At 40.6% G+C, this 16,484-nt stretch overlaps 1 protein-coding gene across 1 annotated transcript in view; it reads right to left on the reverse strand.

Annotated features, from left to right (window-relative positions):
- LOC114667024 (butyrophilin subfamily 1 member A1-like) overlaps nt 1–16,484 on the reverse strand; it is a 77,498-nt gene that overhangs the window by 38,155 nt on the left and 22,859 nt on the right. The window contains exons 3-4 of the mRNA XM_028822107.2: nt 1,405–1,752; nt 1,033–1,317 (exon numbers count right to left, since the gene is read on the reverse strand). Coding sequence (XP_028677940.1) covers nt 1,033–1,317; nt 1,405–1,752 — 633 coding nt within the window. The remainder of the gene's footprint in view (nt 1–1,032; nt 1,318–1,404; nt 1,753–16,484) is intronic.

A 16,484-nucleotide genomic window follows, 5' to 3' on the forward strand; every position in this document is an offset into this window, starting at 1 on the left:
AATATTATGAGATTCAGCCATTATAAAAGAACACCAGCCATGTATGATAGTTTTACTGTGCCACAACGTTTTACTCCAATGCAATCCCAGGATGTCTTTCCTGTTCCTCCCAACAGACCCAATCACAGTAAACTTTTCTACAACGTGGTTGGTTTTTGTTTTGATTTATTCGGTATTTGCATGAGAATTTGCATAAGTAAGTAGAAAATGTATCCTTACCACAAAAAAAACTTGATATGTTTGTTAAGTTTTTAAACTTTTCCTTTGTGTCCCATGCCCACCATTATAAAAATATATATTTTTTAATTTACAGAAAGTGTTCAACTTTAGAACACAATTTTGTATGGCAAATGCATACATATTTGTGAAGAAATAATTTTGATTTGAAAAATACTGAAGATATCCTTTAAATTTTGTAGACACTGAAGCAACCTCTGGCCTTGAGTCTCAGCAATAAGAATATATTCCCTTAGTCATGTTTAGTTCATTGTCGTTTACCTTTTTAAGTAAATGTATTTACCTATAATTTGCATACTCTCAGCTGTATGCTAAAGATGCTCTTGTATATTCATATCTATAAAAGATTTGTCCAATAAAGAATTGTTAGCACATCTGTGATTACAGGTCAAGAAGACACATCTTACTTGGTGTGATCCAGAGGCATTTTTGTTAAATAAACGTCTTGTATACTTGTTGAAGCCCTGAGAGCCTTTGCATTCTTATACAAAGGAATTTGGGATCAAGACCTTTTCCCTGCCAACACTCATTAAAACATACTGTATGTTCCCTGCTCTTGTAGATTTGAAAAAGAATCAGAAAAGCCTCACATTGTCTTCCTTTTACTCTTAGTTGCATACTTCAATGGAAAAACACAACAGGGACATGAAATGTAGGCACATACAACACAACTGCCCAACCATTACATCAGTACCCCAAACTACAACCTTGTACATAAGAAGCCTTTTAAATCAATAGACACCTCCACTGTTTCCCTCATTACAATCTAGGATTCTTCTGTGCTAATATACTCACCATTGATATGAACTCTGGCTTCAGTTAATTCTGTATCCTGCAGGCCTCTAATTCGACAAGTTACTCCATCATTGTCCTTTGCCCCAATTTCAAAGTTACTTCTCACACTGTACAGTCTATCTTTATCTTTTTCAAACTTGGTTTCTGAACGAGAGGTCAGATCTGTCCCAACATTGGAAAGCCACAGGACCTGGGGTTTAGGGTGCCAGCCACTTGACATGCAGGTCAATCCAATTCCATTACCCTGACGACCATCGAAAGTGATTCTGGGTGTACGACCAGTAGCTAGAAAGACAAATGACATTTTAAGTTTTGTGGAGGTAAGCTATGCATTTAGAAAACAATAAACAAAACAAAAAAGTAAAAACTCACCTAAAACTTTCAGTTCTAGCGAGCTCTCTCCAAACCACTTTGTTCTGAGAACAGAGCATGTATAATTAGCTGCATCAGAAAGTCTGATGTTCTTCAACAGTAGAGACACATTTCCATTCTTCAGTTCCTCACTGAAAAGCTGTGTTCTTCCTTGATAGTCTTTGTTTTGTAGTTGAAAGTTATCATTTCCATTAATATACAAATGGACTGGTTCTAGTAATCCCTTCCTCACCCATCTGATCTCTAATCCAACTGCACTGCTCTTCGGAGAAAGAGCACATGGGAGAATAACATCACCATTCAAATGGCCAGCAACAGTGGGAGATGACGTTTCCACTGTAAATGTTCCTGAAATGACAAAAAAAAATATTTCACACAAATACTGCAATGAAATCGATTTTCTCATTTGATAGGTACAATAATAAGGACAAAGATGGTAACACTGTGCTGATATTTTAAAAGTGTGTGCTATTAACAAAAGCATGCTAATGACTTGTCATATACTGTAGTGAATGTACTTGCTTTAGACCCCCAAGTGACATGTTAATTTGTTAATAATCAATATTTTTAATATGTTACCGCTTACAAAAGCACCATCCCATAATGAAATATACTTGACATTTTTTCTCATACTTATTGCCCTGCATAACTAAAGGAACACTGACTCATGTTTTAAGTCTGCATGTTAGAAATGGCATTGTGGATAGCCAGAGCATTTCCCAGTAATGTTGGATGCAAGGAAAAAAATAAACCTTGATAGTGTGCATCCTTGTCCTGAGTATGACATTAAACTGCATCCGGTACTGCAAGCGGTCTTCCAACTTTCAGGGAAGTCTTGGGGGTTGGTGGCAAGATTGGCACTCCAACCACTGTAAAAACTTCACACAGCTCTGAAACAGCAGACAGGACTCTTTTCTGCTCTCCACGGGAGTAACTCTGCTGCAGCCGCCCATAGGTAGGCTACCTGTATTATGAAAAGGATGGGGGAAAGCACTATGGGGCCTCATCCCCAGCAGAGTCAAAACTGTCAGAGAGCCAATTGGGTCAGACCTGTTGGAAATCAGAACTGGTGTCGTGCCGTGGCATCGCCCTCTGCACGGCAGCACTCGGGTCCTAATTTGAGACAGACCATACGGGTTGACATTTGGAATGTCTTGTCTCTCTGGCATGATAATCATCTTCCTCTCCTGTGGGAGTAGCTTTGTAAACTCCACATTTCAGTGGCAGCACTCTCTGATGTGCGCAGACCTGGGACTGACCAGATCTCTGTAGATGGGTACACCTTTTTTTGGTCTGGTTGCTCTGATGGCTGTCATACTCAGGGAGTAGCTGTTGCTGTGGTAGATCAGCTTCTTCTGATGGTGTTCAATGTAGCTCCTTTCAATGAGCATATTATGAGACTCAGATTAAGGCACTTTCTGAGTGTCTTGTTTGTTGTCTCAGTGTGTGCTCCGACCGTGGTAAGTGATGTCTCGGTGAGGGAGACACTTTATTCGCAACTTCATTCAGTGGATGATGGGTGGCCACAAGGTGACTCTTCCCTGATCATGGTTGACTTCAATGCGACCACTGGAACTGAAATGGCTGACTATAAGGATTGTGTCAGTCCCCAAGGGTCTGGCGACCGTGGTGAAACTGGCTTCATGTTCTTTGACTTTACAAAAGGTCAGAGGCTGTGGATCGCTGGATCCTGGTTCCAACACCCTGAGAAACATACTTGGAGTTGGCACACCAATACTGGTGGTGCGGTGAAGGAGATCGAGCACATCCTCATGGGCAAAGGCTGGAGGCTCCTACAGAACTGCAGTGTCAACAGAAGTGCCAGTTTGTGAATTCTGACCACAGACTTGTTGTTGCTACTCTGAAGATCCATCTTAGGTCCAGTAGGCTACCACCTACTAGAAGAATGAGGCTGGACCAGGCCTGACTCCAAGATCAGGCTGTTTCTAATGAGTTTGCACAAAGTTTGTGTGAGGAACTTGCAGACTTGGGTGCGACTGTGATGTGGGAGACCTTTCATGACAAGACCCTGAAGGTTGCTGAGGGTTGTGTTGGTATTGCCGGTGTTCCCAGAAGGAGGTGTTTCATCTTGCAGGGCTCTGAGAGAAGATAAGGAGGCATTTGTTAGAGGAAACTGTGACCAAGTGACACACCATCTATGGTCTAGTGACCCCTGTCCTGCTTACAGAGGAACTGAAGCATTGTGTACATCCAAATCTGTTCCTCGAAGAGACACAGTCAGATCGGGTGAAGGAATGGTCCTTACGGATGACGTTGCAATTTTGACCTGCTGTGCTGGCTACTTTGAGCAACTGTTTAAATCTGTTCCTCCGGCTAGGACACTGGGCATCTTTGGGTCCATGGTTCTTGAGGCTGATCCTCACTGAGATTGCACAGATGGTGAACCAGCTGAGGGTTGGGAAGGCTGCAAGGATCTGTTGTATCTGGGGTGATCTTCTCCAGGGTGGTGATAAGACTGTCCTCTTTATATTGCAACCAATCTATGCTTCCATTTGAGAGATATGCCTTATCCCAACTGACTGGAAAACGGAACCTGCAGTCCGTATATGAAAAGGGAAGGGTGATCGCCTGGATTGCAGCAACTTCGGGGGATAACACTGCTCTTGGTGCAGGGTAAGGTCCTTGCTATGGTCATCCTCAATAGGATCCGTGATCACTTGCTCACCTACCAGTGCCCGGAGCAGTCTGGTTTTACTTCTAAGAAGTCTTCCATCAACCGCATCCTGGCACTGAAGGCTCTCATGGAGTGCAAACGCAAAGATTGGCAGAGTTTCTTTGCAGTCATTGTCGATTTTCATAAGGTGTTCAACTCAGTTGATTGAGTTGCCCTGTGGGACATCCTGAGACTTCACAGGATCCCTTCAAAGTTGCCTAATGCCATGGCCGGCCTGTATACTGATACAGTGAGTGCCGCGCAGAGTAGTGGCAGAACCTCTGCAAATTTCCCAGTTGACACTGGGGTTCGTCAAGGGTGTGTTCTTGCTCCTACTGTTTAGTGCTTGCATGGACTGGATGTTGGGCAAGGTCATGGGGTCCAGTGGCTGTGGGGCATCTGTTGGTGAAGAAAGATTTACTGATCTTGACTTGGCTCTGATTGGGGCTCTCAAGAGACTGAGCAAGGAATCTGAGTGAATGGGCTTGCGAGTGTCCTGATAAAAACCAATATGCAGGCCTTTAATGACCTCTTGGGCACAGCCATCAGCAGTGTGTCTGTCTGCGGAGAGAGTGTTGATCTTGTCGAGAGGTTTACTTACCTCAGCAGCGACATTCATTACTGTTCCTATGAAGTCAGTACATGGATTGGGAGAGCATGAGGGGTCATGAGGTAGCTGGAAAAGGGTGTGTGACACTCCCGATATCTTTACAGATTGACAAAGTCTTTAGAGTCCTGGGGCCTCATGCATAACGCCATGCGTAGGATTCACACTAAAACATGGCGTACGGACAAAAGTGGAAATGTTCGTACGCACAAAAAAAATCCAGATGCATAAATCTGTGCAAACGCCAACTTCCACATTCTTCCGCTACATAAATCCCGGTCAGTGTGAAAAGTAACGCACGTGCACATGCCTGATGCCCCGCCCCATCTCCTCCCAGAATTATGCCTCTTTGAATATGAAAATCAATATAAATAGCCTCTAAGCTCAGCATTCTGTGAAAAGACAATGGCAAAAGCACTTGAGAAAAAGAACAATTTAAGTGAATATCAAGTTGAGGTAAGGAAAAAAAAATCTGTTGGTTTAAACAGTGATATAAACAACAAAAGGAAGTTGATCAAGTGGCAGAGAGTGTCGGAGAAACTCGAAAGCTCAAGTTCACAAAGTAGCACAGTATAAATAAAAAAGAAGTTGTCAGATATGAAAGTCGGCATGAAAAGGCGACCATCTGAGTGTCATATGAAAGCTTATTAGGGTACAGAGAAAAGAAAAAAAAAGAGGGACACAGTGAGAAAAAAGTTCGAAATGTCACTTTAATCTCGAAATGTCCACTTTAATCACTTAGTTTATTTTGTCATTAAAGTAGAACAGCATAAACTTCATCTTTAAATTGTTTAATTTACTAGTTTCTCAAATGCCATCGTAACTAAAGTAGCATGTTAAATGCTTTGTTTTGCATGTGTTCTTCTACTGTATGTGCTCTATGTGTTTGAATCACTACGTGCTTCCTAAATGGGCTTTCTCTTCCTCCGACAGGACATAGAATCCTTTACATTCGTGATATTACAGCTCTCTGAATAATTAAAATACTGAGATGTATAGTTGATATCATTTTCATGATGATAGGAGTTAAAGCATGTTATTAAACATGGGAACACGGTGGCGCAGTGATAGTGACGAGCTGGCGCCCTGTCCAGAAATTGTTCCTGCCTCTCGTAAGATGCTTGCTGTGCTGTTTGATGAAATAATTTATTGCAGCAGTACTGTCTCTTTCAAATGTACTAACCCCCAATTCCTGTCCTTCCTTTTCTTTCTCCAAGTAACCAATCGCCACACAATCAGCTCTGTAATAAACGTTAAGCCATCTGTAAGCTTAGAACGCAGATTCTTCAAAACTTTTAAGGAACATTGAAATATCTTCATAGTACATGTTTAATTATTCTGTCCATCTATCCTTCCAGTGTCATGCCAGCCCCAGAAAGAATACAGCGCAATGCAGGAACAATTGGGGCGCCAGCTCCTTGCTAGCGCTGCAACACTATGTCCTCACATGTTTAATTATTAACAATAGAGATTATTTAAATGATGTTAACATTTTATCTGTATAATGTAATAAACATATTTTGCTGCATTTCATCTTAAAAATGATATTGTCATCATATGTAAATACGCACTTTATAAAGTGGCTTAGGTTGTGCAATATTATAACTGTATCGCAAGTTTACAGTGAGGTAATTGTACTTATAAGTACAAACAGTTCTACCAGAGCGCAGGAGAAATTATCCGCTAGTATATACAGTAACTTAAAACAGCTCCTTTCTTGAGGCAACAAATTGCAGAAGCTTTGCAAAGTTTTCATGAGCGTCACAAAATATTGTACTGTGTGCATGACATAATTTTCGTCATCAGTCCTGGCATGCAGACCCTTGCATCAGCGACTGCATGTCTATAGAATTATATAACCATGCAGCCCTGTGTGCCACGACTGTGTATGCGCTAGGCAAGAAAACATCCACACATTGGAAGAAAAGTTGCCTCAAGTGTCACTACCTGCACCTACACAATCTAGCATTAAAAGAAAAAGCAATAGCAAAATGTGCACAAAATCAGAGTGAGAAATCACCCAGACCCTGCGCAAAGATGAAAGTTTACGCAGGCAGAAGTGGAATACGGCCAATTGAGAAGACGATTCCTACGTACGGACGAGGGCCATAGAAAAACAATTGGGTAATAATGTTCAAGAAATTGCTAAAAACATAAGCATTAATACACCTTTTGTTATAAATTCACAGGGTCTTGTATGATTTCAGACTCTTGTTAAGAACCTTAGGGTTTGTTTTGATTGGCGCTGCTCCACATGTTTAATTCTTATGCATTTGGCCTGCATCACCTTCCTTATGCCAGTGTTTCTCAACCTTGCACCTCAGTTTTGTCTTTTTTAAATTTATTGACAACCCACTAGAAGCAATTGCAAACTGCCCCATTGGTAAAATGAACACAATGTGGGGGGAGCGGGGGGTTGGTCAAGTACAGTAAAATGAGCTCACTTAGAAAAGGGAAGACATATTACGCTGCACTGTCCATCACTTAGGCGACCTACCTTGACCCACTTGTAAACCAATGACAGCAATCTGGGACCCCCTGGTTGCAACTCAGGTTGCAACCCAGTACTTGAGTAACATGGACTTAGGCTAACCCAGCACACCCCACTCACGAACCAACAACTAAAACCCACAGGCAACACAACAGAGCCCTACACAGAGCCTGTGTGCGGACATGAGGACTCAAAGATCACTTTGTGCAACTTGGTACGCCTGCAGTTACAGAATGTGTACCGGTGACCTACACCAGACCCACAGAGTTTCAATTGCAATGACCTGTACACTTTGTGACCAACATTGGGCATAATGACCAGTCCCAAATGAAGCCTTAAGTCAGCGCATGACAGCATCTGCAAGGTTGATGTGTAAAACAAAGACAAAACATAGAATGGATTCTGCAGTTGTGCAGTGTTGTGCACTGAATGCTTGAACTTTAGACAGAGCAGAGTGAGATTGCATCTGCAGCTGCCTGTGCCCGAGTATAAACGGGCCTTATTTGAATTATTATATAATAGACTTTATTACAGTCTGTTTGTAAGTATGAATTGCCTGTAAGTCAGACATTCTTAGCCCTGGGACTGCCTGTATATTATTTTGTTGTTGTGTATAATTTTGTTTTGTTTTGCTTTCGTTAGTATTACTGCTGAAATAGTATAACCTTTCTTCCCTGTGGGTGCATGCTGGAATCTCAGCCTCTGAGATTCACAGTCTGAATATTTATAAATGATGAGTGTTCATTTAACAGTTAGGCTTTGAATTAAATTTAACACATGTCAAGTTAAGCTGCCTAACCTCTGAGTTTTTATTTTGAAACACACACCAAAGAGTAGCGCTTAGCCTCTGAGGTTGCATGTAAACTATTATTCATGTCACACACTCTTAAGAAAGCCATTAACTGAGGTTTCATGATATACAACATGCTAGTTAAACAGCTGAGGTTACATATAAAAGGCAACTATTATCCATAGTTGTATTTCTTTCTAAGGGTATGCAACCCAAAGCTTTGTAAAAGACAGCAAGTCAATGCTAACTCAAACATTATTCTAACTTATAATCAATTCATAACTAAGAGTAATAAGAAGATTTAGAGTTAGATTAAAAAATCCACACCCATATTCCATCATGGGCTGAAAGATGTGACAAATGCAGCATAACGCTGGTGAAATAAGCAATTAAAATAACAGACATAAATTCAAAATTATCCATCCATCCATTTTCCAACCCGCTGAATCCGAACACAGGGTCACGGGGGTCTGCCGGAGTCAATCCCAGCCAACATACGGCATAAGGCAGGAACCAATCCCAGGCATGGTGCCAACCCACCACAGGACACACACAAACACACCCACATACCAAGCACACACTAGGGCCAATTTAGAATCACCAATGCACCTAACCTGCATGTCTTTGGACTGTGGGAGGAAACCGGAGCGCCTGGAGGAAACCCACGCAGACACGGAGAGAACATGCAAACTCCATGAAGGGAGGACCCGGGAAGTGAATCCGGGTCTCCTAACTGCGAGGCGGCAGCGCTACCCACTGCGCCACTGTGCCGCCCATTTCATAATTATTAAATGCATAAATTAATAACTAGCTGAAAAGGCCTGCATCTCCATAATCCTTGATATTTTGCTCCATAACTCTACTTCTTAACTAACTGTTACCTTGCTTTTCTGTTTTTGCTGTGTTGAGTTCTTCTTCATTCTTTGGCTCCAGGGACACCAGGACACAGCCCTTTTCAGAGCTCTTTCTTTTAGCTCTAGAGCTCACTTAAACTTGAACTTTATTGCCTGGCTATGTAGCTGCAAGGAATTTCTCTTGGTGTTACATCCATAAACATAATAAAGTAGATGAAGTAAATAGCACAATATATAATATATAACACTATTATATATAGCAAGTAGTCACAAACTGTTTAACTACAGTAGGGTGACCTCAGCAGAGAAGAAACTATTTATGTGCTAGATGATCCTTGCTTTTAACAGCTGGTAAAGTTTCTATGACAGTAAAAACTGAAAGAGATGCTTGGCCGAGTGAGCTTTGTAGTGGAGTATAAAAGGATTGCTATCTAGCATATAAGTTGATAAATATTTTGTATGTCTTTATTTGTAATGTTAAAAACTCAGGAAGCTGGACAAACCAGTTTTCCACTCCCGGAGTATCGCTGATGTTAAAAGCAACATCTGGAACAGGTTTATGGTTTATCTGTTTCCTTTCTGTCCTGTTTCCATGGTACTACAGAAAATTATACACTTGAGAGTTGAGCTTGCATGAGCTGTTGTATTAGTGAATGTCACACCCTCACACTGTAAAATAGACGAACTGGGAAGGGGGGCTATGCATGAGATCTTTCATTGGTGAATAGCCAGAAAGGGACAAGTAGACTTATTCTATTGGTCATTTGAAATGGATTTTGGCTGAAACAGGATTGGATGAACCAATGGAATTGAGTGCACACTGCAAAAAATGAAATCTTAACAAGCCAGACAATCTTGAAAAGAGATAATAGATCTTGTTTTTCTTATTTTAAGAATAACTGACTTGAGTAGATTTGTATGTGTAAGATATATTATCTCATTTTTAGAAAATTTAATAAGTTAACAAGTTAACCTTTCTCACTATATTGGCAGATAATTTTGCTTGATTCTAGTACCTTTTTCTTGTTGAAAAACAAGAAAAAGGTATTAGAATCAAGCAAAATTATCTGCCAATATAGTGAGAAAGTTTAACTTGTTAACTTATTAAATTTTCTAAAAATGAGATAATATATCTTACACATACAAATCTACTCAAGTCAGTTATTCTTAAAATAAGAAAAACAAGATCTATTATCTCTTTTCAAGATTGTCTGGCTTGTTAAGATTTCATTTTTTGCAGTGCACCCATTGGCCCAGAGATATACCAAAAGAAGTTGGACCAGAATAAGACAAAGCTTCACCTCCCCCTGTCTCTCATAATCTGGAAGAGAAGACCACCTCTCTTACTTGCCATTCCTCCTTGAAGGGAAGACAATTCTGTCTCAGCAGCCATATTGAGACAAGTACACTGCCTGGGCCTGTGCTGATAATGAGTTGAACAGGAAGATTTGAATGCAACTGTAAGTTATTCCGCCACCTGAAACTACACATCCAGCATTTTCATGTTGAACGGTTTTAGTGTGCAAAACTACATTCTATTTGTTTATATGGTACTAGGTATAATAAAATTTATTGCCTATAAAAATAGTTAAAAGTGATGCTTTTTCTCTTTCTTGTTCTTTTACTTTATCTAACTGCCTAAGTTTATAGATGCAGAAGGCATGTGAGAGGAAGTGCTGAAATACACTGGAGTGGTATGGGATTTGAGGCATTTTGATAAAGTCTACAAAATAAACAGTATAAAGTGGAAAACAGAGTCACCTATGACTCTATACGACACAGATAACACTTCCTGTCCCACGATGTATACAAGTCCTCAACAGAACGTAATTTGAGGTTTACAATCCTATCTGCTGTCTGAATAACATGTTTTGAGTGAACATATGCACTGATATTCCAGACATGCATGGAGAAAGTGAGGATACTTTCAATGACTGCTTCATAAAATGCAATCAGTACTGACTGGCACAGGTTCAACTTTTTAAGTTTGTGAAGAAAAAACATATAAGCTTTTCTGCTAAGAGAAATTATGCTTTCACAGATTAACTCCACTGTAACACACTTCTCACCTCAGTGTGCAAATCGCATAATTTAATAATGAAAGACAGCAGAGAACAGGAAAACTTATGATTTATGTGAAAAAATATAAACTTGAATTAATACAAATACCGTTATTGCTTTATATTGACTTGTGAGTTCATTGCTGCACACAACTTTGAAATATGGCAGTATCCTGTCAGCAGCACATCTCATGCATAAGCGGTTAACCCTAATTGATGGTTTCATTTTATCTTTCCAAATGTCTGTTACCTTAAAATCATCTGTAAGGCACCCAAAATCTAGAATAATATAAAAATAATGTCTCTCTGTTATAAAAAAAAATCCTGGAAAGGAAAAGCAGGGCAACTAGATGTGACCTTCTCGGAAGTTCTTGGAAGAGACTTAAAAGACCCGCAAGACGAAAGAGAGAAGGGACCGTAAACATGAGACTTGGTGCCAAGAGATTGTCCCAGGACCGTCTCGCGGGGATGTGGAACATGAGATTCTTGCAAGACACATCCTACTTACAAACAATATCAAATAAGAGCATGGCCAGCAAAACACTCAGTCGTGTAAAGGCACGTAGCACACACAGATCTTGTGCTCTCAGCACATATAAAGCGTATAAGGACAATACTTCTAGATGAAACGTCAACGACTAAGCAAAGAAGAAAGAGCAGTGTGGAGAAAATAGACCCAAAAGCGTTAGAAAGAAAAAAAGGCAGATAAGAGATTATGAAAGCAGTGGAATTCGAAAGGCTCAAACAAATGATGGCAGAGAAAGGTAAATAATATCCATCCACCCATCCATTTTCCAACCCGCTGAATCCGAACACAGGGTCACGGGGGTCTGCTGGAGCCAATCCCAGCCAACACAGGGCACAAGGCAGGAACCAATCCCGGGCAGGGTGCCAACCCACCGCAGGACACACACAAACACACCCACACACCAAGCACACACCAGGGCCAATTTAGAATCGCCAATCCACCTAACCTGCATGTCTTTGGACTGTGGGAGGAAACCGGAGCGCCCGGAGGAAACCCACGCAGACACGGGGAGAACATGCAAACTCCACGCAGGGAGGACCCGGGAATCGAACCCAGGTCCCCAGATCTCCCAACTGCGAGGCAGCAGCGCTACCCACTGCGCCACCGTGCCGCCCACGGTAAATAATATGAAAGCAGTAAAATTCAAAAGTATTGTAGCATCCCAGCCAGGTTGAAGCCTTTTTTTGTTTTAAGTGACTGTTAGGTCCAATTGAGGGAGGGCGGTGTACAGCACGGAAGACTGATAGTGGGGTATTGATTGATGCGGTAAGGGGGGGGGTGAGACCCGGGGAAGGAGGGGTTGGAGAGGGTGTAAGAAAGTTGTGTTTGGGGTTACGAAGTCGGCGATTGTTCAAGTAAAACTTTTGTGACACTTTATTACGCCAGTCGCTACAGTATCAAAACAAAGATAGTAAAGATCTCATTAGTGCAAACAAAAGGAAATTAATCATCAGGACCACGTGTAATTGAAAAAATAGCAGGTCAAACCGAGGTCAGAAATAAAGGGCAAAGAGTACAAAACAAAGCCTTTTCGCCTTCGCATCATTCAATGCAGAAAACGTAGATTTACACAATACTGGACCATACGCTATGAGAATCTGTGGTCCCACAACAGTTAAAGTAATAACAAGTTTAATTTCAAAGAAAACACAATTCGGTCAGGTGTATATTTATGATCACGGAGAAGCGATGCAAATTTTAACAGGCGACAAGAAAGGTAATGTATATATTCCACGAATAACATTAGACACCAAAGGAGATCTTGATATGCCATTCGTATTAAAATGTTTACAGTTTCTTGTGAGAATAGCTTTTGCTATGATAATTAACAAATCACTGGGACAAACATCAGAAAAAGTTGGATTATTTATTAGAGAAACAGAAATAATATTCACTCACAGGCTGTTATACGTTGCGTTGTCACAATGTGTCTCCAAAAACGGAATCAAAATTCAATGCGATCTTGAAGAAAAGGTAATTCCAAATATTGTTTTTAATGAAGCTTTATAGTACAATAATCCCTCGCTACTTCACGGTTCACTTTTCGCGGATTCACGACTTCGCGCATTTTATATGTAAGCATATCTAAATATATAACGCAGATTTTTCGCTGCTTCCCGGGTTTCTGCAGACAATGCGTCTTTTTACTTCTGGTATTTGCTTCCTCAGTTGGTTTGCCCAGTTGATTTCATACAAGAGATGCTATTGGCGGATGGCTGAGAAGCTACCCAATCAGAGCACGCAGTTAAGTTCCTGTTTGCTGCTGATTGGCTCAGCGACGGAGTGCTGCATTAACCAGGAAGTCTCATCTCACTCATTCAACATTAACGTGTTCTTGCTACTGCATTCAGGGGATTATCACCTTCAATCGTCATCATTTTTACTGCGCAGCATATTCATCACCATCATCATGTCATATATAGCTACGTGTACTTCGCTATACAGTAAGTGTAAACTTACCTACCGATTTCATATTGCTTAGCAGTTGTCCCTGTTATTAATAGAGTAAAAGGTGGGTTGTAAACAATACAGGGAGGGTTTAAAAACGTCCAAATACACGTTAAATAATTAAATAAATATGGTGTCCCTACTTCGCGGAAATTCAGTTATCGCGGTCGGCCTTGGAACCTATCTCCCGCGATAAGTGAGGGATTACTGTAAAAGTGCAAATAAGGAAATTTGAAACAATTCCAACAAAAAAAAAGCTTTTAAAATTATATACCCGATTAACCAAACACTGGGGTTTGTGAGCAAAGCGAGCAGGGGACAGAGCCCCCTAGTAGAATATTATAATAATGTTAATAGACCCTATCAGTCAGCATTTAAATCAATCAAGGTGGAAGATGCATTATTTTTAGTAGCCTACTCCTAATAGAGCTTGGGATAAAATAACCACTCAATGGCCTGAGTCGGGAGGAGGAGGACAAAGCTCGAGGAGGAGTGGTGGAAGAAGAGAGGAGTGTTTTGGTGTGTTAGTTTGTGCTTGGGACTGACTGTGTTGTGGCTGGAGGGATTACGGGGAAGACGTACCCTCCAGCTGAAGAAAATAAAAGTTTTTTTATTTTTACACGTGCATCCCGTGTCCAATCTGTGTCGGGTTGGGTGCTTATATAGCACCTTTGTTACACTAGTTAAAGTCTTTAATTAATTATTGCCCTCAAGATACTGTCAATCTGCGGTGGGTTGGCACCCTGTGCTGGCTGGGATTGGCTCCAGCAGACCCCCAATGACCCTGTGTTAGGATATAGCTGGTTGGAAAATGGATGGATGGAAGATACTGTCAATAATTTATGAAATTGTTGTACAGTAAGCTGAATGGCTTCTAATCCAATGAAAGGCAGAGCATTAGACTCTGGTAATGAGCTTCAACTTGAATAATTTCTGCACAGTTTTTCTTTTGTTGTTAAGCACAGTTTCAGTCTTTCCTCTGGTTTTGTTCTTGCTAATGTGTCAAGGATTTGGAATTAAGTTTTCTTTTGTTTTTGTATTGAATTTTGCATTATTCACTTACTTCCTTCAATTTTTTCCTTTTCGCTGTGTTTATTTGTTGCCTTATTTCATGTCTTTAGGTTTTCTTCTTGTTGAATATTTCATAAATCATTTCTTAAATCATCTAATAGTTTACTTTCTAGTTCATCAAGTTGTGTTTTGGTGATATTGCCACTTTGTTTCTTCCTACATACAGAAAACTGCTGAAACAAATCAAATCAATAATAAAAATAATGACATTGTGACAAGATGATGCTGAATCAAAGATGCAGGCCTGTTTGATTCCACTGGTGGTGATACGTTTAAAGCAACTGCCACTGAGAGGTCACCAGCTAACACAGAAGAAAATTATTCATCAGTAACCGCTACCTCAGAACTGTGCTAATGAGAAGTAAAGAATAGGACTAAATACTGGAAACAATGGATGAACATAAGAGCCCTTTCCTTTCTCAAAGTCTGCCATACAGCATTTAAATTCAGCAGTAGTTTGCAACAAGCTCAAATATGGCGTCAACATTTCCATGAAAAACTGCAACACATACACATAAATATATACAGTGGTGTGAAAAACTATTTGCCCCCTTCCTGATTTCTTATTCTTTTGCATGTTTGTCACACAAAATGTTTCTGATCATCAAACACATTTAACCATTAGTCAAATATAACACAAGTAAACACAAAATGCAGTTTTTAAATGATGGTGTTTATTATTTAGGGAGAAAAAAAATCCAAACCTACATGGCCCTGTGTGAAAAAGTAATTGCCCCCTTGTTAAAAAATAACCTAACTGTGGTGTATCACACCTGAGTTCAATTTCCGTAGCCACCCCCAGGCCTGATTACTGCCACACCTGTTTCAATCAAGAAATCACTGAAATAGGAGCTGCCTGACACAGAGAAGTAGACCAAAAGCACCTCAAAAGCTAGACATCATGCCAAGATCCAAAGAAATTCAGGAACAAATGAGAACAGAAGTAATTGAGATCTATCAGTCTGGTAAAGGTTATAAAGCCATTTCTAAAGCTTTGGGACTCCAGCGAACCACAGTGAGAGCCATTATCCACAAATGGCAAAAACATGGAACAGTGGTGAACCTTCCCAGGAGTGGCCGGCCGACCAAAATTACCCCAAGAGCGCAGAGACGACTCATCCGAGAGGTCACAAAAGACCCCAGGACAACGTCTAAAGAACTGCAGGCCTCACTTGCCTCAATTAAGGTCAGTGTTCACGACTCCACCATAAGAAAGAGACTGGGCAAAAACGGCCTGCATGGCAGATTTCCAAGACGCAAACCACTGTTAAGCAAAAAGAACATTAGGGTTCGTCTCAATTTTGCTAAGAAACATCTCAATGATTGCCAAGACTTTTGGGAAAATACCTTGTGGACTGATGAGTCAAAAGTTGAACTTTTTGGAAAGCAAATGTCCCGTTACATCTGGCGTAAAAGGAACACAGCATTTCAGAAAAAGAACATCATACCAACAGTAAAATATGGTGGTGGTAGTGTGATGGTCTGGGGTTGTTTTGCTGCTTCAGGACCTGGAAGGCTTGCTGTGATAGATGGAACCATGAATTCTACTGTCTACCAAAAAATCCTGAAGGAGAATGTCCGGCCATCTGTTCGTCAACTCAAGCTGAAGCGATCTTGGGTGCTGCAACAGGACAATGACCCAAAACACACCAGCAAATCCACCTCTGAATGGCTGAAGAAAAACAAAATGAAGACTTTGGAGTGGCCTAGTCAAAGTCCTGACCTGAATCCAATTGAGATGCTATGGCATGACCTTAAAAAGGCGGTTCATGCTAGAAAACCCTCAAATAAAGCTTAATTACAACAATTTTGCAAAGATGAGTGGGCCAAAATTCCTCCAGAGCGCTGTAAAAGACTCATTGCAAGTTATCGCAAACGCTTGATTACAGTTATTGCTGCTAAGGGTGGCCCGACCAGTTATTAGGTTCAGGGGGCAATTACTTTTTCACACAGGGCCATGTAGGTTTGGATTTTTTTTTCTCCCTAAATAATAAAAACCACCATTTACAAACTGCATTTTGTGTTTACTTGTGTTATATTTGACTAATGGTTAAATG

Source organism: Erpetoichthys calabaricus, chromosome 16 (genome assembly GCF_900747795.2).
Source record: "Erpetoichthys calabaricus chromosome 16, fErpCal1.3, whole genome shotgun sequence".
NCBI lineage: Eukaryota > Metazoa > Chordata > Cladistia > Polypteriformes > Polypteridae > Erpetoichthys > Erpetoichthys calabaricus.